This window comes from Solanum pennellii, chromosome 1 (genome assembly GCF_001406875.1).
Source record: "Solanum pennellii chromosome 1, SPENNV200".
Taxonomy (NCBI): Eukaryota; Viridiplantae; Streptophyta; class Magnoliopsida; order Solanales; family Solanaceae; genus Solanum; species Solanum pennellii.
In genome coordinates this window covers 82,450,990-82,464,438 of record NC_028637.1, presented here as the reverse complement: position 1 = coordinate 82,464,438, position 13,449 = coordinate 82,450,990, and the positions used below count along the sequence as shown (strand labels likewise).

General features: G+C 27.7%; 1 protein-coding gene across 1 annotated transcript; it reads left to right on the top strand.

Annotated features, from left to right (window-relative positions):
• The first annotated feature begins 6,880 nt into the window (after window positions 1-6,880).
• Window positions 6,881-9,139, top strand: LOC107012057 (ethylene-responsive transcription factor RAP2-3). Its single transcript, XM_015211789.1, has 2 exons — window positions 6,881-7,145; window positions 8,380-9,139. Exons 1-2 carry the CDS (start codon window positions 6,935-6,937, stop codon window positions 8,922-8,924), a joined length of 756 nt encoding a protein of 251 aa, XP_015067275.1. The 5' UTR covers window positions 6,881-6,934; the 3' UTR covers window positions 8,925-9,139.
• Window positions 9,140-13,449: the final 4,310 nt, after the last annotated feature.

Sequence of the window (13,449 nt, the reverse complement as noted above, 5' to 3'; positions counted from 1 at the left end):
TTAATAGAAATGAGGTTTTAGGCTAAAAGTTGAGAATGAAGATGTTGATATTTGATATGTTTGTTTTGTTGCAGAGAATGGTTTTGCACTCAATTATGGGTCATTTTGTTAACTTTATAATTTTGTGATGGGAATTATTTGTTTTGTGAATACATGATAACGTTGGAATGTATTATATAACTTATGGATATCATGGTTTTTGTTTAATATATAATTATGTTGAAGTGAGTTGCAATTGAGTTGATAAGAGAATATTTAGTAAATGTATTGCTTCAATTGAGTTTTTGAAGCTCTTTGAGTTTGATTTGGGTACTAAATTAAAATGACAGGTGATGAGAAGCCGCAGAAATAATAATTTTCTGCCAGTTTTTTTCCAGAAAAAGAGACCTCATGAGGTCTCTTTTTTGCATTAATTATCCAGATATTTCATAATAGAGACCTCATGAGGTCTCTTTTTTGCATTAATTTTTCCAGATATTTCATAATAGAGACCTCATGAGATCTCTATTTACCATTTTCTATTTTATAAATGCAGAAAAGAGACCTCATGAGATCTCCCTTTTGTATTAATTTTTTCAGCTATTTCATAATAGAGACCTCATCAGGTCTCTACTTAACATTTTATATTTTATAAATGCAGAAAAGAGACCTCATGAGGTCTCTTTTCTGCATTATATTTTCCGTAAATTTCATTATGGAGACCTCACGAGGTCTCTAAAAATAAATGCAGAAAAGAGACCTTATGAGGTCTCTCCTTTAAAATAATATAAAATTAAATTAAATAATATCTTAGCGACCTAATGAGGTCTCTTTATTAAAATATAAAATTAAATAATATAATAAAATTGTGACCTCATGAGGTCTCTATATAAAAAATATAAAATTAAATTAAATAATACAATAGTGACCTCATGAGGTCTCTTTTTTGTAAAAAATCAGATAATTTGTTGGTGACCTCGTGAGGTCTCCGTTTGGCGACCTCATGAGGTGTCTGTAAAAAAGTGACCTGCATTTTACTGACCTACCGTTGAGGTCTCTTTTTCGGTCTCTTTTTTCCGAAAAGAGACCTTGTGAGGTCTCTTTTCTAGGTCTCTTTTTGGCCTTTTTTTAGTAGTGAAAGTCTCAAGTTGGTGGTTAATGAGATGGGTGGACTCCTTATAAGATTTGGATAATTCTCCTCCCTTTGAGCTAACTTTTTGAAGCGCGAGGTAGGCATAAGACCTAATTTCACAGTCCTATTGCAACCTAATTAATGCCAAATATGTATTAATGTGACAATTAAATTCAATTAAATTTTAACAAACTTACATATGATTCCCTCCAATTAAACAAAATCAATTAACGTATGAAGGTTATACTTCATAAATTATTTTGCATCCAATCATATGCATGATTGCGTATGTGTATATATATCAACATTATCTTTATTTAACATAGCATTGGGGGAATGAGGCAATTTTAGTTATAGAAAGAAACAAGATTGAGAAACCTCCATGCAAAGAAGACAAGATAGATGAGGGAAGACAAAGTCACGTTTAGTGAGAGAGTCACTATTTATAAGGTGTTGGGAAGCAATAAGCTATAAACTACTTACTTTTTAGCACTATTTTTTGCTTCCCAACAAACTGTGCTTTGTGTTGTTTGGTTATTTTTTCTGAGTGACACTCTTTACTATTCTCATCCTTCTGTCGTTTTTGTTTTTCTCAGATTCACTCTTTTCAGTTACGTTTCTTTCTTCAATATACAACATGTTTGACATTGCTGTTGGGAGGTTCTATAACCAGATCATGATCAATTATGATTGGGAACCCACATGTTGTATGGTTGGTCAAAGGTGCAAGGAACAAAAAGCACTATGACAACATATATAACAAAAGGAAAACAACAACAAGAAAGGGGACACTAATACTAAGCAAGAGACTATGATCGAGAAGTCGTTGGTAGAGTGTATTAGGAAAAATAATGCATGCATTACTCTTGTGTATTACTAGTACCTTGTTTGGTACTCTTTTTCAATCTATGTATAACTAATGTTATACATTTTATTGCGTATTAAGGTGTGTATTGATAATATCATGAATTTTTAGGTATTAGCAATGCAATGGTTTTAATGCATTCATTAGCATGATTAAAGATTCAATTGCTCCTCAAAACCTTTTTTACATCTTTTCTACCATAATAGTGGGGGTATATATCTTTGTAAATTATTATTTTTATGCAATGCATGCTATTTTTTTATTCATCAAACTAAACAATGCATAAAAATAATCTATGTATAACTAATGGCATAAGTAATACAAATATTGCTAATGCAAATATTACTAAGATACTTTATTTAGCATTATTCTTATACACTCTATCAAACGACGGAAGAAAAATTTAAAAATGTGGATGTTGTTTGACTCTGGTGACAGTGCAACAAGCACCCACTAAAGGCGAAGAATGGCACAATCTTTGAGTCTCCTGCCAATCTTGTAATAAAATATTAATCTTGACTTAACAATTTCAATTAAGTTTTTCCTTGTGAATATTTATCTTTTCTTAGCACAAAATTAGGAAACTTGAGTTAAGTATTTTTGTAATGAAAGGAAATAAGAAAAAGTTGACCTATGAAAAGTTAAGTTATCGTTTTTAATTTAAAATTTTCTTTTTTTGGAATTAAAATAAGCTAACCCAAGTTTTCATCGTAGCAGTTTAACATTTTTCTGATATTTTTAATAAACAATTTAACTCGAGCTTAAAAAATTTATTAACTTTTTCCTTATGGAAGTTTAACTTTTCTTATTACAGAATTTTTAAAGTTGAATTAATTTTTTTTCCTCATAAAAGATTTAGGAAAACGTGACCAATGAAAAGTAAAATTAATTTTATTTTATTTACCTTCTTTTTTTAATTTTTAAAAAAAAGTAAAAGTTTTCAAGTTTTTTCATAGTAGAAGTTTGTCTTTTTTCCTAATTTTGCAGTAATTTTTTTTACTTGAGTTAACATCTTTTATTAATTTCTCTTGGTGAAACTTTTAACTTTTTTGATGATAAAATTAGGGAACTTAGTTAATTTTTTTAATGAGAAAATAGGAAAAATTAACCAATGGAAATTTAAATTAACTTTGATTGATTTATCTTCTTCTTTTTTTGTATAAAGAAATTTAACCCGAGAATTTTCATTATAAAAGTACAATATTTTTCTTGTTTTATATAATTTAGAAAAAAGTTTTATGAAGAGAACTCTTTCATTAAGTTCACACTTAAACCCAACTCAAGATAAAATAACTTTGTACACTTGCATAGCGCATGCTTAGCTAAGTTATGTAAATATTTTAAATTGAAAATAATTTTTTTCTTTTAAAAATATCTTTGAGTAATAGGTTTTAGACAAGAGGGACACTACAACAAAAACAACTTTTAGTGATAATAAATAGACACATTTAATAAAAAATCTTGAAGTCTTTACCAACATCAATTAACTATCATTAGATCCAATATTGCTAACGCTTTTAGGGACACATACAAAAAGTGTTAATTATCGCTAAAAATATATATTTAGCGATATTGCTAATTAATTGCCGCTAAAAATCATTTATTATGTAGCGGGAATTGCTCCGCAGACTTCCAACTTTAAGATTGTAAATTTGAATTATCAAGAAAACAAAAGTGGGAGCTCAGGAAAGTTACCGACTCTCTCTCTCTCTCTTCACTAAAATCATCTCTTCACTAAAATCATCATAAAATTATCTTTTTAATAGAAAAAATCATAAAACTTTCTCTCTACTATACCAATATAATGTTGAACATTTTGGCTTATTAATATCACATGATGGGAATAATTAGTTCGTATTGAAACATAAATCAAATATTTATTAATTAGTTAATTAGTAATGACCTTAAATCTTATGATGAAGCACGCATGCATGCAAAATAATCAAAGTTGAGTCCAAGTGAAATTAACAATAAACAACAAGTGTTGAGTATTCCCTAAAACCCTCGACCGTTTTAGTTTAGTTTCAAATACAACAATTTTTCATTTGGAGTTATTGTTTTCTCAAAATTTGGCTTTTTTTTCTTGTATAAAACAAATGATATAATTGTGAACGAGACCTACTTTTTATATTAGAATCCATATATAAGAGATACGTTACGTTACGAGTTGTTACTACAACTGAACTTGTACCATCAATATGGACAAACTTGTGACTTTAGTTGGCCCCCACGCCAAATGCATATAGCTAGTGGTTGTTAATGGAGACAAGGTAAAGTAATATGAGGGATAAAAAACTCTTTTTTTTACAAGGTAAAGTAAGATAAAAGAGAAGAACCAAAAAAGATGCCTTTGGTGAAATTTGATAGCATCATACATGTTTTTTATTAAACGAAAAAGAGGCAAAAAATGTCATTTAAGCAGGGTGAAATTGAACAAAAATGTTCTAAATCGAGACAAGGTAAAGTAATAGTTTATTCGTCTCATTTTGTGTGACACTTTTCGTTTATCGAAAATCATAAATTAAAATTTTTAAGTTATAATTTAGCTTACTTTTTTTTAATTTATTTTACCTTAAAGTTAAATGGTCATAAATACTTTTTTTTAAAAAATTTATCAACTATACTAAAATACTTAAAACCACTTAAAATAAGCTTAGTTCTAATAGACTTATTATTTTGACAGTCCAGTCCAGCAACCTATTCCATTTTCATCTTAATCTTTTAATTATTTTTCATGTACTATCGTCTAAGCACGAAAAATATTATTAAATGTAAATTGTTGAGTAAATGACGTCATGTATTCTATTATTATTTTTGTATGTTATACATCTCGGTCTTCTGCATTTAAGCCAAATATTCATTTTTTTGAAAATCTTAACTTAACTCACACAATGGATAATAATGACTTATCTTCCATATAGGTAAAAAGAAAAACAAAATTCGATACATTATTAATAAAAATACTAAAATGCGACTAGTTCCGTTAATTTATCAACTTTTTTTTTATAAAAACAAAATTCATGTACTTCCATTGATTGTTTTTTCCATAAGAATATGCAGAAACTATGGGAAAAAAAAATTTCAAAACTCTTTCTTGAATTAGCAAACAAATTGATTGAGAAATAAAAAACTGATTGATGTGCATTATATTTTTTATTTAAATATTAACAAACTAATGTTACCTTTTAAAGTGTGCACTGTAATTAAAGAGTATAAACAAAATTATAATAATTTATGTTTAAATAAGGTTGACATATAGTGCTAATATTAAAAATGGGGATAAATTAAAGTGGTTGGATGTGTATTCGGTCTTATTAAAACTTGAGAAATAATTTTAAAAATATATACATTTAGATTATGTTTGAGAAAAAATTAAGTATTGTGAATGAAAGTCAAAATTCAAAAACTGATCAAGACAATATCTTAAAACTTGAAACAAAATTTTCAAAATTTTATTCAAAATCTATAATCAAATAAGTATCTTTTTAAGAAAGAATTCAAAATAGATAGCCAAAATTAGCTTCAATTCATGAACTTGATTGGTTACTACCACTACTAGCATATACATCGTCTTATGAGCTATAGAGTTCAAAATTGGTGCATACATAAGATCGGTATGAGCGCCTATTGAGATGCTTTATTATTACATCTCGTTTTAAAATGAGCGGATCACTTAGATAATATATACTTATTTGAAAAATTGATATAAGTTGATATTATTTTTTATTTTTATCTTTTTAATTATTTTCAAAGTATCTTAAAAGTATAACTAATTCAAAGTGAACTCTTAAATATGAATAAGTAATAGTTATATTCTTAAAATATACCTAATTCAAAATAAACTCATAAAATATTTATCAGTTTATATAAATTGAATGATAAATTTACTATATTAATTATTCTTTCAAAATAATATATTAAGTCAAAGATGAATAAGTAAATAGTAACGATATCAAACTTAAGAAATGAACTTTTTATCTTTGAACTTTTTAATAGTGTATTTTAAAAGTATATATGTGTTCATGTGGATATAAAAAATATTGCATAACTATAGTTAACGATGTGTCCATGTGGGCACACATACATACCTATAAAATATTCTGTTAAATAGTGCGGGACTAATGTATGTATCTAATGATTTTTCTCTACATGTATACATTAAAACAAAAATATATTACAAACATTTTTCTCTAAATAGTAACGGAGCGGATTTTTAACCAAACTAAGCCATTATATAAAACAATTTACCAAAGTAATACATTTTTCTAAAATTTTACAAAACTAGTATAAACGTATTTCACGGTAACGTTTTAGGGTATATTTTATTTTTTAAAAACTAACAGCATTAGGTTGATATACGTTACTGTAAGTAACGTTTTACTCCTAAAACGTTATTTTCAGTAACGTTTTACTCCTAAAACGTTACTATGAGTAACGTTTTAGGAGTAAAATGTTACTGTGAGTAACGTATATCAATCTGACGCCATCAACTTTTAAAAAATAAAATATATCCTAAAACGTTACTGTGGAATACGTTTATACTAGTTTTGTAAAATTTTAGAAAAATGTATTATTTTGGTGAATGACTTTATATAATGGCTTAGTTTGGTTAAAACATCTAACGGAGAAGAGCATATGAATAAGTATATAGTGACTGAGGAAGTATATAACTACATATTCGTAACGGAATCACTAGTTCCGATGTGCTTTTAACGGACAACAATTGTCGAAATCGCGTGAGTTTTTATGAAAAGTTACCATAAATGAACATTTCAAGAAGTTTCAGGTTGTATATGCTAGATTAATTATCTACGAGGTGCAATATTAAAAGTAAATAATCACTAAAGGACTAAACTGCAAATATCCTTTCCTATAAATTAGCACTCACCCCAAGCACAAATTTATCGTCTCTTTTAATTACTTTCACTCAAAAAACAAAAAAAAAAGTGTTAGAAAAGATGTGTGGAGGTGCCATAATCTCCGATTATGATCCCGCCGGAAGCTTCTACCGGAAACTTTCTTCTCGTGACCTCTGGGATGAGCTGGACCCTATCTCCGACTACTGGTCCTCTTCTTCCTCATCCTCAACCGTCGGAAAACCTGATTCCGCTCTGTCGCCGGTCACTCACTCCGTCGATAAGCCTAATAAATCAGATTCCGGCAAAAAAGGTAATATATAGATATATCTGTGCTTGTAATGTATGTATCTAATGATTTATTTTTAGCTTCTTTCTGTGTTTGATAAAATTATTTAATATCTAATTTTAAAGTGAATTTGTACATAACTATCTTAAAATTTATGTATAAAAATGCACCTTTCTTTTTACAATTGAAAATATTTTTTGAAATCCGTCTGAATTTTTTTTTCCAATAGAACTCACTGTCAGGTACCAAAAAGTCTTTTTTCTACCAGAGATGTTATTTGGATTCAATTTTTACTCATAAGAGCTAGAAATAAATAAATTAATTACTTATTTTCAAAATTATAAGTTATTTGAAAAATATTATTTTTTTCAAAACGTTTAAAATCAGTGTGAACAGTTAATAATGTCAGGAGGTGATAAACAAAAAATTGTGATAAAGAGGGAATAAATGCAATTATAGGCCGGGACAGTCTGCGAATTAAAGTGATCTATGATTTTTATAGATCATACCATCAAATTTTGTGGCTTTTTATTATTTGTAGCTATCTACACGTACGTATATACTCTATACTCATTTTTAATCTTTTCTATTGCATCAGCCATCAGGATATATATTCAATTACTCTCAATTCTTTTTTCGAAAAATAAAATAAAATTATTGCAGCGACTGGTATCTGTCAATTGCGTTTATCTATTTGAACATGTGTTCTCCATAAACTAATTTACTTACTTATATGCTGTATTTTATTTTTGTCGTTTTCGAATCAATTATCATGCTCAAACTTATCATAATTGAAAAAAAAATGAAAATCAATTATTATGAAGTAATATTTGATGGAGGCAAAATTTATCTGTCTTCTGTGCAAAAAGAAAGCACCCTCTTTCCTTAGCTAATTGTTTCTTCATTACTACTATGTTTGAAAATTATTCTTTGGTCATTTTTATTTAATCCATTTTAGTTTCAATTAACCAAATCGATCCTTGATGAAGGAAAATCATTTTTTAAAAAGAAAATTAGACATCAAAATTATTTTATCAAGAATTAAGTAACTAGTCTTTTTTTTTTTACATGTGTACAATTAATCGTGTGGGCCACTTAATTCATTATATTTGATATGACAGACTTTGCTTTAATTATTTTTCAACTAAAGTATTAAATCACCACTAGAAGTTGTTGGTATCGTAGAAATAACGTGAGGAACAAAAGCCATCAATTATTTATAAATCTATAATTAATAAATTTTGTATTTGCTATACAGGTAATAAGACTGTGAAGGAGAAGAGTAGTGGACCAAGGCCAAGGAAGAACAAGTACAGAGGAATAAGACAGAGGCCATGGGGAAAATGGGCTGCTGAGATTCGCGATCCACAGAAGGGTGTTCGCGTTTGGCTTGGTACATTCAACACAGCAGAAGATGCTGCTAGAGCTTATGATGAGGCTGCTAAGCGCATTCGTGGTGATAAGGCTAAACTCAACTTTCCAGCCCCATCACCACCAGCTAAGCGACAGTGCACTAGCACTGTCGCTGCTGCTGATCCACCACCTGCACTACTCCTTGAGAGTTCTGACAACTCTCCTTTGATGAACTTTGGATATGATGTTCAGTATCAGAGCCAAACTCCCTACTACCCCATGGAAATGCCCATAGTTAGTGACGATTATGAACTGAAGGAACAGATTTCCAATTTGGAATCGTTCCTGGAATTGGAACCATCTGATCAATTTTCAGGGATCGTCGATTCTGATCCTCTTAATGTTTTTCTGATGGAGGACTTTGCTTCAACTCATCATCAGTTCTATTGAACATGATCAAAGTGTTGTTTGGGGAGTATTTTATGGGTGAGTAGTTTATTAATTAGCTTTTGGGTGTAGTAGTAGTAATAGTAACAGAGATTAGAGAGTACATATGATGATAATAATAATAAGTTGCGTGCCTTAGCATGCAATTGTAATAGTATTAATGTTTGTTGTCTTGTGCTGTTGTTTATGCTTTTCTAAATCTTGGATTTACCTTATAATGTTTGGTGCATGTATTTTAACTATATATATATATATATATATATATATATATGGATTACTTTGTTTTAATATTATCTTTGTTCATTCTTAATTGTCATATTTTTTCATCATATTGATCTGCAAAAAATTGCAATCTATAGTATTTTATGTATCATTTTTGAACATTTAAAGTTTTTGCATAAAATATTGAATTATTATAATATAATTTAATTTTAAAAATATGTATGTTGACTTTCAAAAAACGTAATATGACAAATAAAAATGGACAAGATAGAGAGTACTACTAGATAGAAGAGTCTAGAAGCTCAAATCTCTAGTCTATGGTATTTATGGAAATTTTATCTATTTTTATTTTAGTTTATTTATATTTTTATTAAGTCTTATGAATAAATTTGAAAAATATACAAAAAAATACAAATTAATAATTTAAAATATTTGAGACAAAATAAAAAACAATTAACTTTCAAAGTTTTATTCTCTAAAATTGGATCATAAAAATAACATATATTATTTGAAAATAATACAAAAACTAATATAAAAATTGTAATAGTTAACAATTTGAACTATTTCAAATATGAAAGCTTTGGTTAGTTCTTGAAATTTTATTGCTGTTATATAAATTGTACAAAGGAAATAATATATATTATTTAAAAATTATATAAATATAATATAAATTAAAATAATTAATAATTTTTAATATTAAAAATTATATTAAATTGACGAGTCTCCGAATTTCCTTCAATATCGCATAAATTAAGATAAAAAAAGTAAGAGTAAATTACAATAAATAGTCCCTCAACTATATGAGTAGATGTAAAAATTGTCCGTTAATTATACACTTACCGGTTTTAGTCCCTTAACTATAAGTTTATCGATTTTAGTTTTTTAAGTATTCACAAACTTATCCAGTTTGATCTTTGTCCATTTTTTAAAATACAAATAGCTTTGATTTTTAGTACGCACCATCCTAAACTTTGATAGTTTTGTTCGAGAAACTTATCATGCATCATGCTAATCAATCCGAATTTTATGTAATTTACTCAAATTTCTTTATGTAAAATAAAATGAATAGGATAATAAAATTGATCTATTTAAAAAAAGGTTTAAACAATTAAAAATCTATCATTTTATAACTTACCATTTCTGAAAAATTAAACAAACCCAGTTCAATGAAATCATTGGAGTACAAAATTTGGATTTAACGGATAATAATTTTTTTCTTTTTATAATAAAGTTTAACATATTCAAGTCATTAGTAATAACAATATGCTTCATTTTATCCTCTGTTGAATAAAATTATGACTCATATTTTCTTTACTCGTAAATTTTATTTTAAGTCGCTGAGGTTAAGATTCTTCACATAAGGTTAATTTGAAGAAAAAGTAACGGAGATAGAACCATCAGAAAAAGTTGCTAAATGATTTAATTTCTCGAGGCGTAGATTCTGTTAATATAAAAACCTAAGCTATTTGTATTTAAAAAATGGACAAAGACCAAATTTGATATGATTTTGAATATTTAAAGGACTAAAATTTATAAGTTTATAGTTAAGAAATTAAAACCGATAAGTGTATAATTAAAGAACCAAATTGATAAATTTTTAATTAACTGAAGGACTAAATTCATTAAGTATATAGTTCAGGACCATTTTAGATCTATAATTGAGGGACTATTTATGTTATTTTCTCAACAAAGTAACTTGTATATATAAATTGTTCTGTCCATTTTAAGTAATAAAGCTTTAAAGAAAAAAAAGTGCGAGAAAAAATCAGAAATAAATTAAAATATTGTCCTTGTCCACGTAAGTTCATTGAACTTCTTAAGAAAACATCTATTATGGAATTAGGAGTTGGAATCTTGTAATGGTTTGAAAATGAATTTGAGCATTTTTTTAAAAGCATTAATTTATTCTAACAATGACAAAAAAACATTTATATAAGTTCAGCATATCTTAATTAAATATCATGTCCCACTTCTTTGTCAAAACCATTAAAAATATTACAAGAAGTAGAAAAAGTTACATATAAACTCCAGTTTTTACCCTCGACTTTTTTTCAATACCAATGTTATACTTGTTTGCAACAAATTTTAAACATATGGAAAATAAACAAACCATACAAATAAAATATGAAGAAACGTGATTTTATTCATCAAGATTGTGAGTATAAATCTGTTCCTTCCTTGATTCTACTCTCTAAGATGATATATCCATGATTCGAGGGCCGTTAGTGACGTATTTCTCGAACTAGGATGATTTAGATTTGACCTCTCTATATGAATAATCCATCAATTTTTGGAGTATTCGAGATCTTGATCCCTTTGTAGATATTTCGAGATGCCTTTTAAGGAAATTTAATACCCTTTATATAGGCATAAACTAGGGTTTAGGGTTGAGTAGCCTCCAAGAATCCTTATCTGAGTTGAACACAATTTGTAGAGTTCCAACTCGAATTGAACGCATCTTGTAGAGTCCTACAAAATTTCAATGTCTACAAATGCCCCCTGCTTCAAGGCTTGACGGAGTGTAGACTTGTGAAACTCAAAGACGAGGCTTGAAGTACTCATTCTTCCACCTTTGCAGCTTCAGATTTTCAGATTTGATTTAAGAGAGAAGAGATGAAAGGCAGATTTGGTCCCACTGGGCGTGCCAATTTGTTTGCAACAAATTTTAAACATATGGAAAATAAACAAACCATACAAATAAAATATGAAGAAACGTGATTTTATTCATCAAGATTGTGAGTACAAATCTGTTCCTCCCTTGATTCTACTCTCTAAGATGATATATCCATGATTCGAGGGCCGTTAGTGGCGTATTTCTCGAACTAGGATAATTTAGATTTGACCTCTCTATATGAATAATCCATCAATTTGTGGAGTATTCGAGATCTTGATCTCTTTGTAGATATTTCGAGATGCCTTTTAAGGGAATTTAATACCCTTTATATAGGCATAAACTAGGGTTTAGGGTTGAGTAGCCTCCAAGAATCCTTATCTGAGTTGAACACAATTTGTAGAGTTCCAACTCGAATTGAACGCATCTTGTAGAGTCCTACAAAATTTCAATGTCTACAATACTCTTAACAACTTATTAAAGTTTATTTATAATCCATCCTTGAACTGATAATTGTAATAGACACAAGAAAAGCAACTACCCTGCTATATTTTATGATGAATTCTATACTTTTTTGAATTATCAGTTAAAAAAGTATAACTGAAACAATTAAAAATGAAATGTGACTTGCTATATTATTTAAGGACGTTGTTAGAAAGAGCGAAGGAGGTGTTCAAGAGTAAGAAAACATGTACAAAAGGTTTTCTTTTCTAAAGAAAGTTGATTATAAAGTCTGTTTAACATTACTTCTAAAAACTGCTTTTTTTTTTTATAAACACTTTTTAAAAATAGTTTTCAAAAAAATGTTTTTGTAAGAACAATTTGTGTTTAACTATTCATTTGAAAAGTGTTTTTTAGTCAAATTACGAAAAAGAAAAAGTGTCAAATGTAGTCTTAGTATCAAATTATTTTATAGAGAGAAATTATTTTAAATATCTATGATTTATAATTAAATTAAAATATAAATATACAAATCTAACATCTAATAATTTAAAATAGACAATTTATTTATCATAAAAAAAGTAAAATTTACTTTCAGGATGATAACTTAAAATATTAAAATTTAATAACTTGAATAAACAAATAATGTTTCCATTTTATTGATAATTTTGGAAAGAGGGGAAAAAAGACACCATAATTGGACACTCACATCTATTATATTAAAAGGGTTTGAATTTATTTACACTTAATTTTACTTTAAAATTTAAACTATCCTCAATTTTAAGAAATAATCATTCATCCCTTTCTTGAATAATTAACGTTTCAAATATTTATTCTACCTTTGTATTGTTAGCATCTATCTTTATTGTTATAATACTTTCTAAAATCATAGTATTTTTGTAATTTAATAATATATTTTTAAAAATTCTATAAAACATATAAATTTCGTTAAAAAGAAAAGTGAGAAATGTTGATTAATTGAACTGTAACGATTGGTTTTTGTCGTTATAACAATGGCAATGGGAGAAAATCGAGCTCGGAAAAACTTTTTTGTGGTACTAGGATTTTCCCAATCTTGTTCAGATTTGGAGGAAATTGATGTCATCAAGGTGTAGGGAAATCTGGTAGCAATAGGATAGAGTAAATAGGGATTTGATTACATAAACGGTTAGATAACTCGATAGGGAATTCGTACGACTTTACGGAATTGAATTTGGAATAGTGGGTTAAGAGTATGTTGTGTAAAGTGGAAAC

What these genes read in the sequence shown, in the direction of transcription:
- LOC107012057 (XM_015211789.1), top strand. Translation starts at nt 6,935, where the DNA reads ATGTGTGGAGGTGCCATAATCTCCGATTATGATCCCGCCGGAAGCTTC. An exon ending in ATCAGATTCCGGCAAAAAAG is followed by an intron (nt 7,146 to 8,379) that starts GTAATATATAGA and finishes TTTGCTATACAG; the next exon opens with GTAATAAGACTGTGAAGGAG.